The 15,675-nt window shown below is 41.9% G+C and overlaps 1 protein-coding gene across 4 annotated transcripts in view; it reads right to left on the reverse strand.

Annotated features, from left to right (window-relative positions):
- The window catches only part of LOC119183120 (uncharacterized), a 31,669-nt gene that overhangs the window by 2,230 nt on the left and 13,764 nt on the right, over positions 1-15,675 (reverse strand). For 3 of the 4 annotated variants that reach the window (XM_037433574.2, XM_075873772.1, XM_037433573.2), the window contains 5 exons: positions 15,564-15,662; positions 10,533-10,631; positions 9,480-9,578; positions 7,201-7,296; positions 2,720-2,818 (listed from right to left, as the gene is read on the reverse strand). In XM_037433574.2, the coding sequence (XP_037289471.1) occupies positions 2,720-2,818; positions 7,201-7,296; positions 9,480-9,578; positions 10,533-10,631; positions 15,564-15,662 (492 nt within the window). The remainder of the gene's footprint in view (positions 1-2,719; positions 2,819-7,200; positions 7,297-9,479; positions 9,579-10,532; positions 10,632-15,563; positions 15,663-15,675) is intronic. The other variant, XM_037433575.2, reaches the window with a different exon arrangement.

Here is a 15,675-nt window from a genome sequence, read left to right on the forward strand (position 1 = left end):
GTGGCGATAGCGATTTGGATGAATCAGGTTGCGGGAACGACAAAACTTTGGAGCCAGTGCCTCATGCAGCTTATGCCACGGACCTTGGCGAACGAGCACCCTGCCGTTTTAAATGAACTCGAGACCGCCATTATCGCTTCTGCTCTTCGAAACACGTGCATCATGAACTTTATGGGGAAAAAAGTTTGTGTTTTCACTCGCAACTTTTTTAATAGCTTTGTTTCATTTACTACGAACTTTGGGATACAGCGAACGGATGCCGCATCACGCTCAGGTTCGTTATAAGCTGGCTCGACTGTATGTGTTCTACCACAGAGCCACACGACTGCTTGGAAATACTGTGAAAATAACTTCCTCTGCTTCGAAATGCAAATGCAGTTAAAGTAACTTGCATGCATTACAAATGCACGCGTCCTGTATACATGGTTCACGATGAAACATGTAATATAGCAGTAATAACGCGTGGTACAAGCTCCCATTGCAATTAGGCAGCAGAACATGCTATTATCATGAACTGATGGTTCAAAGCAGGCCACCCATTACAAAAGGCGCACACGATACTGCACCTTTTCCACTCAGGCCACATAGTGGGTGCATAGCAAGTTCCAGAATGTTTAATGTGCGCAATTGCCTGTGATTTAAAGCATGCTACCCATTACATAGAATGCAGCCATACGTGAAAGCTTCACTGACACAAGCCATCTTGAACTCAGTGTGCACTACAGACAAGATATTGCTATCGCATTCAACTTTTTAAAGGCAACGCTTGCTTGAGGATTCCAAAACTTTTTGGAGTAGGTTTCAGAATAACCTGCTATGGAGCCTATTCCTCCTTATATAGCTCTGTAGCTGAGGTATAGATTCAACCTACAGTTGCATACAATTGAAAAAATTGGCGAAGCCTGCATTAAAGCTGGTGTGGCTAAGAGCAGATTGATTGGGCTGTTTCAAGGGCTCAGCTATGTGATGCAGGTTGTTGCTATGTTGCTTCCTAGTCACTACCAGGCTATGGCAAGGTGATGGTAGCTTCTTTCTACATTGATTTTAAGCACAGAGATGTTCGCGCTAAACCACAGGTAGTCACAGAAACGACACTGATGTCCAAACTCCTGACAAAACCTCTCAACGAAACCAAGCGTTTGCACCTCTCGTAAATCTAGTCGACGTTGACCTTCTATCCCTTTGGTGTCTTCTCACAGCCGCCGTTGGCTTTCCCACTTCTCAGTATTCTCTAGTTAAACATACCCGGAGTCTTTGGCTCGCCGCCATCGGTCCACAGCCATTTGTTGGGCTAACCGCTGCCTCCTTCCTTTTCTAGAAAACTATAGTGAGTTTACCCAATTTCTGTGGCACATACCCGTTTGCAATAATAGTAGTATTTTGGTACGGAAGAGAAAGAGGAAGGATTTGCAGAAAAGCTTCTCGGTCGCCCCACTTAGGAGACCGAAAGGTCAACTGCCGATTACCTCCATGATGTGAGGAATAGTATAGTTGCACACGGGACCCAGACAGTTAACTCACTGACTGTCATGCTTACACTCCAACCTCTATATAACGAACCCAGATATAACGAGATATTGATTATAACGAAGCAACTTAAGGGGGCAGACTGGTATTTGAAAACAAAAAGTGACAAAAAAAATTCATTTTTTAAAACTGACATATTTGGTTTCTGCAACTATTTTTCTACCTCTCCGCAAATTTTCACACACCAGGAAGTAGTAATTTTTTTGTAATGTCATTCTAACTGCCCAGATTCTTGGAGCTGTTAACAGGCAGAAACTGCAAAAAAATGGGGAACCGACTTTGAGGCTTCTTTATAATTGGCCGGCACCTGTGTTAGAAGCTCTGCTACGAATTTATGAGCACCTTTATGAGGATTGCAAAACATGCGCATCATAATTGTTCCTTTTTGAAGAAGCCTCGTGTTTTCACTTTTTTCCATTTTTCTCAAAAAAGTAAATTTACGACTGTTCAATTTTGAGGCCTCAATATCTCTGCAGCTAGGGCTGGTATAACAATAATTCTTTTTGCAATGGAAACCTGTATGAGTGTAGAATGCAAGTATGGAAGCAGACTTTAGAGCACAGGCCTTTTTAATTGGGTACTCACCAAAATTGTAATACCAATCCAACTGCTTTTGAAAATGGGTAGTTCATTTTGCTTTAAAATAACCAAGGCCTAACAGCAAAAACTCTTGCATACTTTCACTCTACAGTGATTAGTCTATGTTGGCATATCTTAAATATCACTTAATTAAGCACTTTTTTTTCTGTGGCGGCCTTAAACAATAGAGAATAAACTTAAGTTATCTCAGGAACAAAATGAATTACAGGAAAACTAATTAAATATTTGAAATCAGCAAAAAACACTGCATAACCCTGTGCACTTTGATCAAGATCACTGAAGAAATAAACAAAAAATGTCTAAGACCAGTCCGCCCCTTTAAAAATAGCTTTGCAATAGATATAGTGTTAGAAATAAACCTTTAAAATGAGTTTTCGAATATAATGAACTCTTTTCGTTTAAGATGTAACTTTGTCATAATTCATTGAAGTTTGAGCGTACATTTATGACATTTGAGGAGGAAATGTCACTGTTTTTTTGGAGTTGTGGACAACTATAGGGTGTGTTGCAATGTGCCATGCGCAAATGGTAACTCCCGCAGTGATCCACTGTGAAGCCAAATTTTCACACTGCTTGTCGGAATTAAACTTGCCTGGTTCCTCAGCTGTGGGTCCGCTCCGGCAGCTAAGAGCAGCTTGATAACGCTCAGGTGATCAAATAACGCTGCAGCGTGAAGGGCACTTTCACCGTTCTGAAAGAAACAAACAGACAAAAAATTTCCCAGGATGCTCCAGTCTGAAATAACAAAATATCGGTTATAATGAAGTAAGTGAAGAGTAGTCTAGCAATATACCTTTATTTATTTATTTTTTACAGGGTACCTACATCGCCATATAGGCATTACGTAGGGAGGGGGACAAAAAAACAATCCGTACAAATGAATTTGTAGCAAAATACATAAACACACATAAAAAACAGTGTCAAATTTATCAGAACATAATAATGGATCACAAATACATTTTCATACACACAGAACATGCTCAATGCAAGAAGAATTTCGCAGCATAGAAAAAAAGAAATCATTATTTGTTATGCTAACCAATTCGTCACTTAAGCTGTTCCACTCTCTTACTGTTTTTGGAAAGATTGAGTAGAAAAAAGTATTGAATCTGCATTTGAAGGTAGATATCTTTTTGCTATTGTCACAGCGAATGGATGTGTAGGGGGGTTCAACAAAGTAGCTATGGTGGTTGATTCCTGTGTTAAAGTAATATATCTGGTGCAACAGTTTAAGCCGTAGTTTCTGTCTATGTACACGTAGCAGATCCCATCCCAAAGTGGCCTTCATTTGTGAAACGCTAGCGTAGGGGGTTTTAATTATTTAAAACAAATCTTGCCGCTTGATTCTGAAGTTGTTCTATTTTATTTATAAGATAGTCTTGGTGGGGGTTCCATACTACGCATGCATAATCAAGTATAGACCTGACCTGCAAGAAATATTAAGTTTCCTTGATTTGGCACGTCGCCCATTTGAAATTCCTTCGAATAAAGTATAACATTCTACTAGCTTTTGCTATGGCCGTGCCAATGTGCTTGTTCCATGTAAATGATTCAGTATAATGAACACCAAGATACTCATAATCACAGTGTGTGTTAATGAGTACACCATGGATGTTATATTGATGAAATGATTTGGATATTTTCCTTGAGACGCTCACACTGGAACACTTTTTAATGTTTAAATTCATTTTCAATTTTTTACATCAGTCTGCTATGCGATCTAGGTCAGTTTCCAAAATGCGAGTATCAGATTCAGTCGTGATTTCTCTGTATATGACGCAGTCATCAGCAAATAATTTTATGGGTGACGTAATGTTTTCAACTACATTGTTTATGTAGATTAGGAACAGTAAGGGTCCTGGAACGCTCCCTTGGGAAACGCCTGAAGTTACTGCTGTGGACGAAGATTTGACATTATTTAAAACAACGGACTGGGTTCTACCATTCATATAATTACGTATCCACGTTTGAATGTTTTTATTTATGTCCAATGCAGCAAGCCTTAAATCCAAGAGCTTATGGGACACAGTGGCAAATGCTTTTTTGAAATCTATGAAAACCGCGTCTACACAACTATTGTTATCAATAGCTTTGGATGCGAAATGCTGAAATTTTATTAGTTGTGTGTTACAGAAATAACCTTTTCGAAAAACCGTGCTGGGAGAGAGTCAAGAAAACGTCTGAATCAAGAAATTTAAATATATTGGTATGTAAAATGTTAAAATGTGTTCAAATATTTTGCAACGCACCGACGTTAATGAGATTGGTCTGTAATTTTCTCTGAGTTTTTTATCTCCAGATTTGAAAACGGGTGTAACGTTTGCTGTCTTCCAATCTTGGGGAATGAGACCAGTTTCGAGGGAGAGTTCATAGATTATACTTAAATATAGAACAATAATGTCATGACACTTTTCAAGAACTACTGGGGACAGTCCATCAGGCCCAATGGCTTTTGTTGCATCTAAGTGGCGTAATAATGAATTGACGCCACTAACATCAATTTGAATGTCTGGCATCATATTGCTCTGGGCGGCATTGTTCAGGGGAAATGCCTGTTCGGCAGTTTCATGCGAAAATACTGATTGAAAATATTGATTGAAAAATTCCGCCCTCTGGTAGTCTGATGTCACCGCTTTGCCGTCGACAGTTAAGGCTGGTATAGATAAATCTTCTTTCCGGTTCTGCTTTACATACTTCCAGAATGACTTCGGGTTTTCTTTTAGCTCTTTACCTAATTTAACAAAGAAAGCATCTTTCACAGATTTCATTGTTACTTTTAATATATTATTTATTTCATCTAGGTGCTAGTGGTTTACCAAATTAGAATTAGCAGAAAATATTTTATACACGCATCTAGCTTTCCGGACAAGTTTGCGTGTTTCTGCGTTAAACCAAGGTTTATGCGTTTTCTTTTTACCCAAGTACCTACATGGAACATGACTTTCGACCAATCCGGGCATTTTGTCGCGGAATATCGACCACAGAGATAACGGACAGCGTGCTTTTGACATATGCTGGAAAGTAGGAAAGAAATTTTCTAGTTCAGTTCTAATAGCAACATAATCCCCTCTGTCATAGCTGAACACTTTTCTTTGTGGAGCCTGAGATATCCGTACACACTGTACGCCAAGCTCCGCGACAATGGCCCAGTGGTCGCTAATACCTGGGCACACGGTAATTAATCCCCGACACTAAGTTTGGTTCATTGCAAAGCATTAAGTCTAAGATTCAGTTTTCTCGTGTAGGTTCCAGCATGTACTGTTGTAAGTCATACAATTCGAGCAGTTCCTCAAACTCCGAGTAGATACGGGAACCGTCACCAGTACCACATCTAGAACTCCAACTAAAATTCGGCAAGTTAAAATCGCCCCCAAGAAATACGCTGTAAGGCATAACTGACAGCACATCAGACAGGGAACTTAACGACTCGCCTATGCTCGGTGGGCGATAGAATGTCCCGAACGTGACATTGTTTCCCTTGGGTAAATTCACGCGGCACCAGACAGATTCCGATCCGTTTTCAAAAAAAAAGAGCCGTTTTCAAAACAAATTTTCGGATATAACAAAGTTATTTTTGTGCAAGATGCAGCTTTGTTATAATGAAGTTTGAGTGACACATGCAAAGCCTCATCTTCTCACTTTGAAGAGTTCTGACACACTCAGGGACAAGTTTTCTTGGCCGTACTGTTGAAGGCACACTACTGAATATAAAATCTGCTAGCATTCAAAGAAATAGTAACTAAATTTATTGATAACTTTTTCGTTTCCCTTGCTCAAATAAATACTGCTTCATCTGTTATGAAATTAGGACAGTTACCAGAAGTCATAGGTAAAGTAAAATAATTGTTTCGTTAACCGGAATTAAGCCCTTGTGTGTGTTTCTTATATGGCACCATGTTTGCTGCACCCACACTTGTTCTCTCAGTTGAACATGACATTCCTAACATCAGCTGATCCTGATGCAGTCACAAACTCACCCCTTAGTTCCCTAAGAAAAAATATACTCCCCGCATGACACTGAAAGTCACACTGATCAATCAAAACGTCTTTCTCTCGTTCACCTTTTTCATAAAAAAACAGCCATTTGGGCTACTTGGTCACAAATAATTTCGAACGCAAAAAGTGGGGCACAGTACACAACAGCAACAGTCCCTGTTCTGTACTGCGCTCCACTTTTTGCACTTAAAACATTTTTTGTGTTTTTGTTTGTTTAATGCATCAACACTGTGATCAAGTAGGACTGACACTGGGACTGAATTCAGTTGCAAGCTGCCGTACTACTAGCCGAGTAGCACACAAATCTGCAGAATTGCTGCCTCTGTAGCATTTGCGTCACTGCCAAAAGCAGCTGCGCCAGAGTATAGATGGCAGCACATACTACTCTCCCATTGGCCAACGAAAGGAGGTACGAGTTCACTTGTGCAGTGCAAGTGAAGCATGCAGCAACAGGAGTCACCCATGCAAAACAAAAAGGGAAAATGTATGGTGGCCCCGCTAGTGTGAAGCCGGAGGAAATTCATGGCAAGGGCACCCTGTGATTCCCGTTCATGAAGTTGCCCCACTGCTCCGCTTAACAAGCCATGGATGACACCAATGTCTGAGGTAAGCTTGTACGTTTTCCCCGGCACTAGTAAAATCTTGTTAGGAAGATTCGTAAAATCGGTTTTCTAAGTGGTTTTAGTAATTTTTTGTCTAATTGATGGAATTACTCCCTGGTTATTTCTGTTAATTATAATACTTCAAACCCCGTTCACTTCATTTCAATGCACTTTTGAGCACTGCCAGCCCTCCTATGGCCTGTATTGAGCGCTTCACTGTGCACATGATCACACCACATGAGATGCATTGATAGGACAAGACCAACACCTCAAGTGCTCTGCATTTGAAAAAAAAAAAAAAAAAAATTCTGAGCAGTTTTGGTAAGAACATTTAGATAGCAGTATGGCATAGAAGAGGTCAATCAACCACAGAGTCTTCCATGATTTTATAATGGCAGCTCACTCACGAACACAAAGAAGTGGAAAACCACGTGAACTTATTGCACGGAAGCTTGAGGTTGAATGTGCGACATACCTTCAGAAGGCCGAGCGAAGCACCCTGCTTCACGAGAAGCTCGACAAGGCCTGCATAGCCTTTGTGCGCCGCCTTGAAAAGTGGTGTTGCCCCATCCTGTGAGGAGCAAAGGAGGAAACGAGGAATCAAGCATTGTTCAGTGAAATACAAATACAAAACTGCACACAAAATGTTCATATAAATTTGAAAAGCAACATTGCAGATGACCCACAGTGCCGTGCTTTCTTTCGTGCTGGTACCCAATGTACAGTGACTTAAAAGCAAATAGCCCACCTTGCATTGTTGCACTAAAATCAACAGGTTGCTCATAAAAGCATTAACCTAGAGGATAAATTTGCCACTAACGTTTAGACTGAAGTCACAATGCACATTCAGTTGCAGGCCTGCTTTTGCATAGTGTCACATACTTTTGAACAGGTGCATTAGATGAACACAGCCAAGTAAAGTTAGCCTAGTAATGTATTTCTTCAATACCTCAATAATCGACTGCACATTCTCCATTGATGATGATGATGTCTGGGGTTTAACAACCCAATACCAGGATATGATTACGACGGACACTGTAGAAGAGGGCTCCAGATATTTTCACCATCTTGGGTTATTCGATGTGCACTGACATAGCAAAGCGTATCGGCACCTAGCATTTTGCCACCCCTGAAACGCGACTGCCACAGCCAAGATCGAACTCACGACTTTCAAGCCGGCAGCCGAGCAACGTGGCACCACGGCATCACTATTCAAATGTGTTGCCTCACGAATATTTTGCGGCCCATGCTACAATAATTTTTATGAATCTTTCATGTGTAATCAGAGTTATTGCACGAAAATGACTGCTTTGTCTTTCTTTAACTTGCTACGAGTAGGGGGGGGGGGGGGAAGTGATCAATGATGCAACATGCAGCATCCAGCGATCATCAATCAGCGAACTGTTGACAGTATCCGTTGATCTGTCTGGCCTGTTTACTGTGTAGATGGTGACAACATTACAAAGGCAATAACAAGTTTTTTTGGTTTTTTTTTTCACATATTAATGTAAATTTCTTGCTGAATGCAGTGCAATAACACTAGAATCATGTGTATGCAGGAACACCGTCTAGTGACCGACAAAGTTTCCCCCATATGTTTAACAACTTGTGGAAGGGCCCCTATAATCAAACACCTCTTAAAGGGAGCAAGTTTGTCATAGACCGGCAACAAGGTAACAAAAGTTGAATATGGAAAACAAGCAATAACTGAGAACAAAGAGATAAAGCATTGTTTCAAGACTCTCTTTCTGGCTGAATTAATTTCGCACGGTCAGTGATTAAAAAAAGACAAAATGAAGGGAACATTTACAATTTTCATTACAATTCACAGCGGAACCTCAAAGCCAGTATATCACTGGTATTTTCGCAGCCACACCTCTTGCGATGCTGTTGCCTTTTCAAAATTTTCGTGCCAGTGTTCAGAGCATTGTGATACTGTGAGTGGCCCACTAATATTATCGATGGGATAATCTGGCTATGAACAGTGCACAATAAGACTAGCACAGAATTGAGTATAACACATTACTAAACGCTACCAGCCTAGGCGGACATCGCGAATTTCGTGAGCGTACTTTCATAGTTGGGTATAAGCAGGTGCGTTAAATGTGAATAAAGCTTCCCAAGTTCAGTCTATGGTTTCTTAGAATACAATGTAGCCCATGTTAACACATAAATAGATGTTACAATACATGACATTGCATTAGGCAGTGCAGTAAAAACTGCGTTGTGCCTTTTCTGGCTTACTAGCTTACTCTCACAGCGAGTTTTTTTTTTTTAGTGGCAAAGTTCCTCTTAGTCTAACCTTGTCCTGCGTCGGGCATAACCGGCAGTATCAGACAAACAGACAGATGGACAGAAGTACGCACGGATGGGCAAATAGAAGGAAGCATGGATGGAAGCATGTATGCATGGACAGATGGTACGGACGGACAGACAGACGGACGCTTTGCCCCACTTATTATTCATTCTGTGGATATGTCGTGAATATTTTTTTTCCTTCTGTACTACTATGTAGAACAATACTTTACCAGTAATACAGCTCACTTTGTATTTCTCTTGAATGCCTGTGTAACGGCACTGTAGGTAATTTGATGACGACACTCATTGCGCACACACAAACCTCGTGGTCTGAACATGCAATGGCATCACAAGGCTAAAATAAGTTGACCCCTGCTTCAGCTCCAGTAAAGACCACTGTTACTATCCAACTGCTCCCATAGACAAAATCACAGCAATGAAATGAATGCAACTCACATGCCGCGTTGAATCAACCTCAGCACCATGCGCAAGCAGTTCAGCGACGACTGCAGTGTGACCCATTTGGGATGCGATCCACAATGCGGTGGCGCCATCCTGAGAAAAAAAAAAGTTTAAACATTCATGAAAGTCATGTTCCTGATGTATTAGCAGCAAAGGTTGTCACACAAGCCGATATATGCCCTCTTATCCCTTCATGACACGCATTATGATCAACTGTCCATAAAAGCCAAATTTGTGTGATTTGATGCCAAAGATCTCAAGACGAAATTTAAAGCAAGTACACTAAAGCCTGATTATAACGAAGACACATCTATTGCAAAAATAACTTCACTATACCGAAAAATACTTTATAAACCTGCAACACTGTATCTGACAAGTCTATTCATGATTTGCTTCGTTATAACCGATAGTTCGTTACATTTGAGTTCGTTATTTTGAGGTTTGAGCGTAGGAACGTCAATCAATTATTGTGTATTTTAAAGCAATGAATTGTAATTCGATCGTAAACACTTAGGGAATCATTGTACAGTAAGTCATGCTATATATTTCTTCACAAATTGAATTCAACTACCCACTCAAATTACACAAAATAGTTATCCGCTAGTAGTGAGCATTCTATAAGGGTAGAAAAATATTCTGAAAATCCTGTCAAAACACCCCACATCCAACATGTTAAACATGCAACTGCTTTTACTAAAGCGATTGTCTAGCAAAATATTTCAACCAGAAGTAAAACAAAAAAAAACTTCAAACAACAATAATGCTTTATTTACTATTGGGTCAGCGTACGTGGTCTCTTCATTGCCAAGAAAGAGTGCAGAGAAATGGTGAAACTAAGCTGCATCTTCAAATTATGGCGCCGTGTCTCAAAGAGACAAAAAGATTGATTCGTCACAGTAAAGCAATACAATGGAAAGCAGAATTTTCTTCTTTTTTTTTTTTTTTTGCCCACCTGGTCACCTCGTCTCATTTTCTCTGAACATGAAACATTTACCAAATACGAAAGAAGCAAAACTCATAGGCCATTGCAAAAAATGATGAACGTACCGTTCGTTTTAAGTTGATATCCGCGTTGAGGGCGATGAGATGGGAAACAAGATTCAAATGTCCATTTTGAGCAGCCACAAATAGGGGCGTGGCACGGTCCTGCAAGAAAGTTCGTTTCAGGTGTTTTTTTTATTTCATTAAGAGTAGGAAATAACGAGTAACAAGTGATGGTGCGCAAATATTAAAAAAATTTATATGCCGAATTGAGTATGTTGTTCTATTTGATTCAATGCACAAATATAACACTCATTTTTTTGCGATGCCGATTAACAAGGATAGGCTACGAGCACCGACTAGCTACAACTCTACAACTGTAGCACACACCATAAAGAAGTTCCTCATTTTTATTTAGATATAACGATGCACTGAACCAATAATTACAGCAAAAGCTAGTTATGCTGTCACAAGTCCTCATTCTTTACATTTGGTGCCGTGGAACCCGGAAGTGGTCGTTCTGGTATTACGATGTCGTCAGCCGAGCGGCTTCAGAAGGCGCGTGGGACATTTAGGGCCAGGGTCTCAGCAAATATTACGCTCCTGACAGGACTGCTGCGGGACTCTGACGTGCAAGCACGCGAAGTGAACAGGCAAGCCACCGTTTTAATGACTAGAGAACCGAGCTCTGCCAGTTGGACAAGCAGATCCTCGACATAACTGAAGCAGTTGACCATAAACTCGAGGATGCTGCGGACTACGATAAGGTGGACCGTATTACCTGACAGGCCGTACTACCTGTCTAAATTTAGACAGTCAATTCACTTAAGTGACATGGACTATTCGTCACTTTCTTATGCCAGTCATGGCTGTGGAAAGTACAACGGAGTTGGTTTCCATAAAATTGCCAACAACCGTGACATTTTTATAGGCATGGAAAATAACAATGGATGTTTGGGAGGCACAGACTCTAACCAGGAAAGCGGATTGTTGGCGAGTCAAGATGATTCTGCCTAGGTTAAAGGAAATAAGGTCGAATCAATCGTGACAGCATGCAGAAGTATGCAAATACCACACCAGAATTTAATGATTCAGGGCTCGTTCGGCAGAGATCATTCATCGATGATTGACATGGAAGATACTTAACGAGATTTTAAGGTAAATGCACGAGAACACACACGCCATGACTAGGACATTCGCGAAATGATTCCAATGATGTTAGACGAACCGCTTACAATTATACACTAGCAATCTCTCTTCTCTAGCTGCACTAAATAAAGAACCTTCCGTGCATCAGAAGACGTAATAAAGTGCTGCTTGTTCGTTTCTTGTTGATTCATGGAAAATAGAACCGCTGGACATTACTATTGGGAATGGCACGAGTGGTTCAAAAGTTAAATTTTCGACTGCTGGTTAAACTGGACAGGTCGTGCCATCTAGCGGGGCTCAGTTGAACCAAGCACACTTGCCATCTCGGAGCCAATGGCAGGACTTTGTTTAACGACCGTTGTTGCTGCTGTGGCTCCTCCGGCTTTCGTTTCTGCTGCTACTAGTGTTGGTGGCCGCGCTACGCTGCACACAGCAACAGTGACGTGACATGTCCCGCTTGAGGTGGGTAATATAAAGTGCGCTAACCCGATGCGGACCACTAAAACGTGATTTTATGTCAAAATAAGCACCTCCATGCCACAAAAGTAACGCTATGAGATTTTTGGATCGCTATTTCAACAATCAATGTCGACTCGATAGTTGTCTTTAGTGTCACTTTAAAGGGCCCATAAACCTCCTTCGATATTTTTTCAAGCATTTCAAGTAAACGTGCACATTGTGTGCAGAATGCCGTCGCCCCAAGAAACAATTCCTCCTTTTTTCCGGGCATCTGTGGGCCTCCGCGTGACGCGCTTCGCCGCGGTGGTCTAGTTGCTAAGGTACTCAGCTGTGGCGGCTGCATTTCCGATGCAGGCGCAAAAATGTTGTACGCCCGTGTGCTCAGATTTGGGTGCACGTTAAAGAACCCCAGGTAGTCAAAATTTTCCGAGCCCTCCACTGTGGCATCTCTCATAATCATATGGTGGTTTTGGGATGTTAAGCCCACCATATCAATCAAAACACATCTGACGCGCCAAGCCAAATATGCCCAATATGCTGTGGTTGGTCGAGCAAGAGCCTACGACTTCCAGTCAGTGTGCAAGCAGCTGTCTGCGCTGCTTGTTGTTGTTCGTCATGTTGCCCACGTGCTTGCAACACGTGCAGGGCCTGGCATGTCCCTGTGCAGGTCCATCGCGTTGGCGATCCTTTGAAAGCATGCGCGCAACGCAGGGTCTATACCGGTTCGATTACAACAGCCACGGTTTGCCAACAAGCACGCAACTGACGGAGTTGACGGCCGGAGTAGACGGCAACTGGAAGTAAACGGTGTTTTAAGCAGCACGTCAGCGATGACATATGCCCCATAAGATTGGGAGGGGCATGGGAGGGGCGCTCGGCGAGAGGGCAAAGCGGCGTGCGAGAGGATACCAGCAGAAGGAAGCGCAGGAGCGAGCGAATGTGCGGTCGTCGCGGTTTCGATAATTAAACGTATCTAATTCTGCTATTACTGCACCATTTCAAAAATTCTCCGGGCTCCGTGTTCATCGTGCACTCCGGCACAATTTGATTTGATTGATTGATATATGGGGTTTAACGTCCCAAAACCACCATATGATTATGAGAGACGCCGTAGTGAAGGGCTACGGAAATTTCGACTACCTGGGGTTCTTTAACGTGTACCCAAATCTATCTGAGCACATGGGCCTACATTTCCGCCTCCATCGGAAATGCAGCCGCTGCAGCCGGAATTGTGGGGTTTTATGTCCCAAAACCACCATATGATTATCAGAGACGCCGTAGTGGAGGGCTCCGGAAATTTTGACCACCTGGGGTTCTTTAACGTGCACTCAAATCTGAGCACACGGGCCTACAACATTTCCGCGTCCATCAGAAATGCAGCCGCCGCAGACGGAATTCTCGGGCACAATTTCCTCACCACAACTGAATTTCGACCCCTGTGTAGTTTATGAGCCCTTTAATGGGAAACTTTAAAGCGAAGCGCTAAATCAATTCAGATGCAAAAGTTTAGGAACTCTATTTTTGGCAATAACACAATAGAAGTTTAATAATTAGAGGTGAATACGGAAATCAAAGCTTCACTTTTGAGCTTCTGCATCTTTCCAAAAACTAAGGAACAAGCACACAGGAAAGATACTACACACAAGCAAGACAGGCACTAAACATATACCGTATGTTTACTTACATAAAACTACGAAAATGTACAAACATACGCAGAACGTACAAAGAGGTGCAGACAGTGCTGCCAATATGAATCATTGCAATGTTGCTTCAGATAAGCTTTTTCCTAGGCATACAAAGCCACTGAAAGTGTGCACTGGAGAACACAGGCTAAATGTAACCAACAACAATAATTGCCCTCGTCTGTCTGTCCATTGTAAGGAACGTGGTTGCACACCAATTCATGCATTGTTCTGGCGAAGCACAAAGATAAAGACATGCGAGAGATTGAAGCTCGAGTTTTCTGTTGCAATAGTGACACATAGGTTAGTGCCTGATCCATATACCTGTTAGATAAGCAGATGGCCTTTCCGACTGGCAAATTACTGAGCTGATGTGGCTCTACTGTGCACAGATATATAGATTGATGCTTCTGGAAAATAAAGTTGTCGAAGTTAGCACATCGTGGCGTCCTCTCCCTTAAGTCTTCGTCTGCTCGCACTAAATACGTTTTCGAAGGTGTGCTTACGCGTTCATCTGCTTCTACACCGATGTGGTAAGCCTCAAAGGATTCGCGAGCTCGCTCAGCAGCCAAGTTGCACAAGATATCGGTGCCCTTAAAGTCAGGCATGCAAGAATGCCTGTGACAGTGATCTGTCAAATGTTCACACCCTGCCAAAGTATTCACAGCTGCACGACGCTCTCTCAACCTTTCATTAGCGCAGCTGCCAGTTTGACCGACATGGCACATTTGACAAGTAACTGGGATCTTGTACTCCACACCTACATTGCATCCAATGAAAAGCGTGGTGTGCTTTACTGCGCAGCGAGCCTTGGCAGCCCCATCCACATGACCACACAGATGCAAGCTTGCCATGCACCCAGAAAAAACAACAAAGAAACATAGAAAGCTGCTCTTTCAGGCCACCTTCTTCAGGTGCCGGGACAGGTCAAGCATGTACAGCATGACCACACCTTCTTTGATGAAGACAAAATGAGGGTCAACGTTTTGTTACTGAATTTGGCGCTGAAACTTCACCACTTGCGTCATCCCGAATTTCAATCTGTTTTTGTGAACATTGGCCACATTAAACAAATGAAATTTTTTGAAACTTGATGTGTTAACACTCTGGGCCCCCTAAGAACGCAAATGAAACCTTTCTTACCAATGAACAATCATGTAGGCTCTAGCGTATGACATTGAAATTCAAGACACGATGGCGAGCTTATGCGAGAACTTCGAGGCAGTGTCGCCATTGAGTTTTCTATAAATACAATAGAGGGAACTCTGCTGCTAGTGTCTATGGGTGCTCAAACTCATGGCCTTTCAGCCAGCATGGAAATGATTCACACAGATTTGTCTAAACCCTGTTTGGCTCTATGTGGTCTGCATCCTCTTTCTCGCAAGACAAAGTTCAGCAAATGTTAAGCAGTTTTACTTCACTAAGTTGACCTATTCCAAATCACCATTTCAAATCGGCTTATAAAGTTCACAGCAATAAATGCAACGACAAGTGCGTTTGAAGCAACAAGCACGAAGGTTAGGCAAATCTATGCACTATTTGTTATTTACATGATGACTGAATGATCGCAGTGCCAAAGTTCACTCTAATAAATATTGTAAGAAACTCTATGGCAGTCACCACCACTGTTTTGTAGTAGTGCGTATTTTTTTTTTTCCTAAAAAAGCACCTTCTCGTGATAAAAGTTGTGCTTTTGGTATGGCGAAATGGTAATTTAGTACTGCAAGAGAAATCGTTTTTCTCTTATGTGTCCTTTAAAGCAAGAGGTACGACTGTCAAAAGACTGTGTGGCAGAACAGGAACGTACCGACATTTGCGTGTGTATACTTGCTCCGGCTTTGACTAGCTCTTCAACGACGTCGAGGTGGTTGCACTGACAGGCAACTAGCAGCGGCGTGCCACCATCCTTGAACAAAAAA

This window comes from Rhipicephalus microplus, chromosome 9 (genome assembly GCF_043290135.1).
Source record: "Rhipicephalus microplus isolate Deutch F79 chromosome 9, USDA_Rmic, whole genome shotgun sequence".
Taxonomy (NCBI): Eukaryota; Metazoa; Arthropoda; class Arachnida; order Ixodida; family Ixodidae; genus Rhipicephalus; species Rhipicephalus microplus.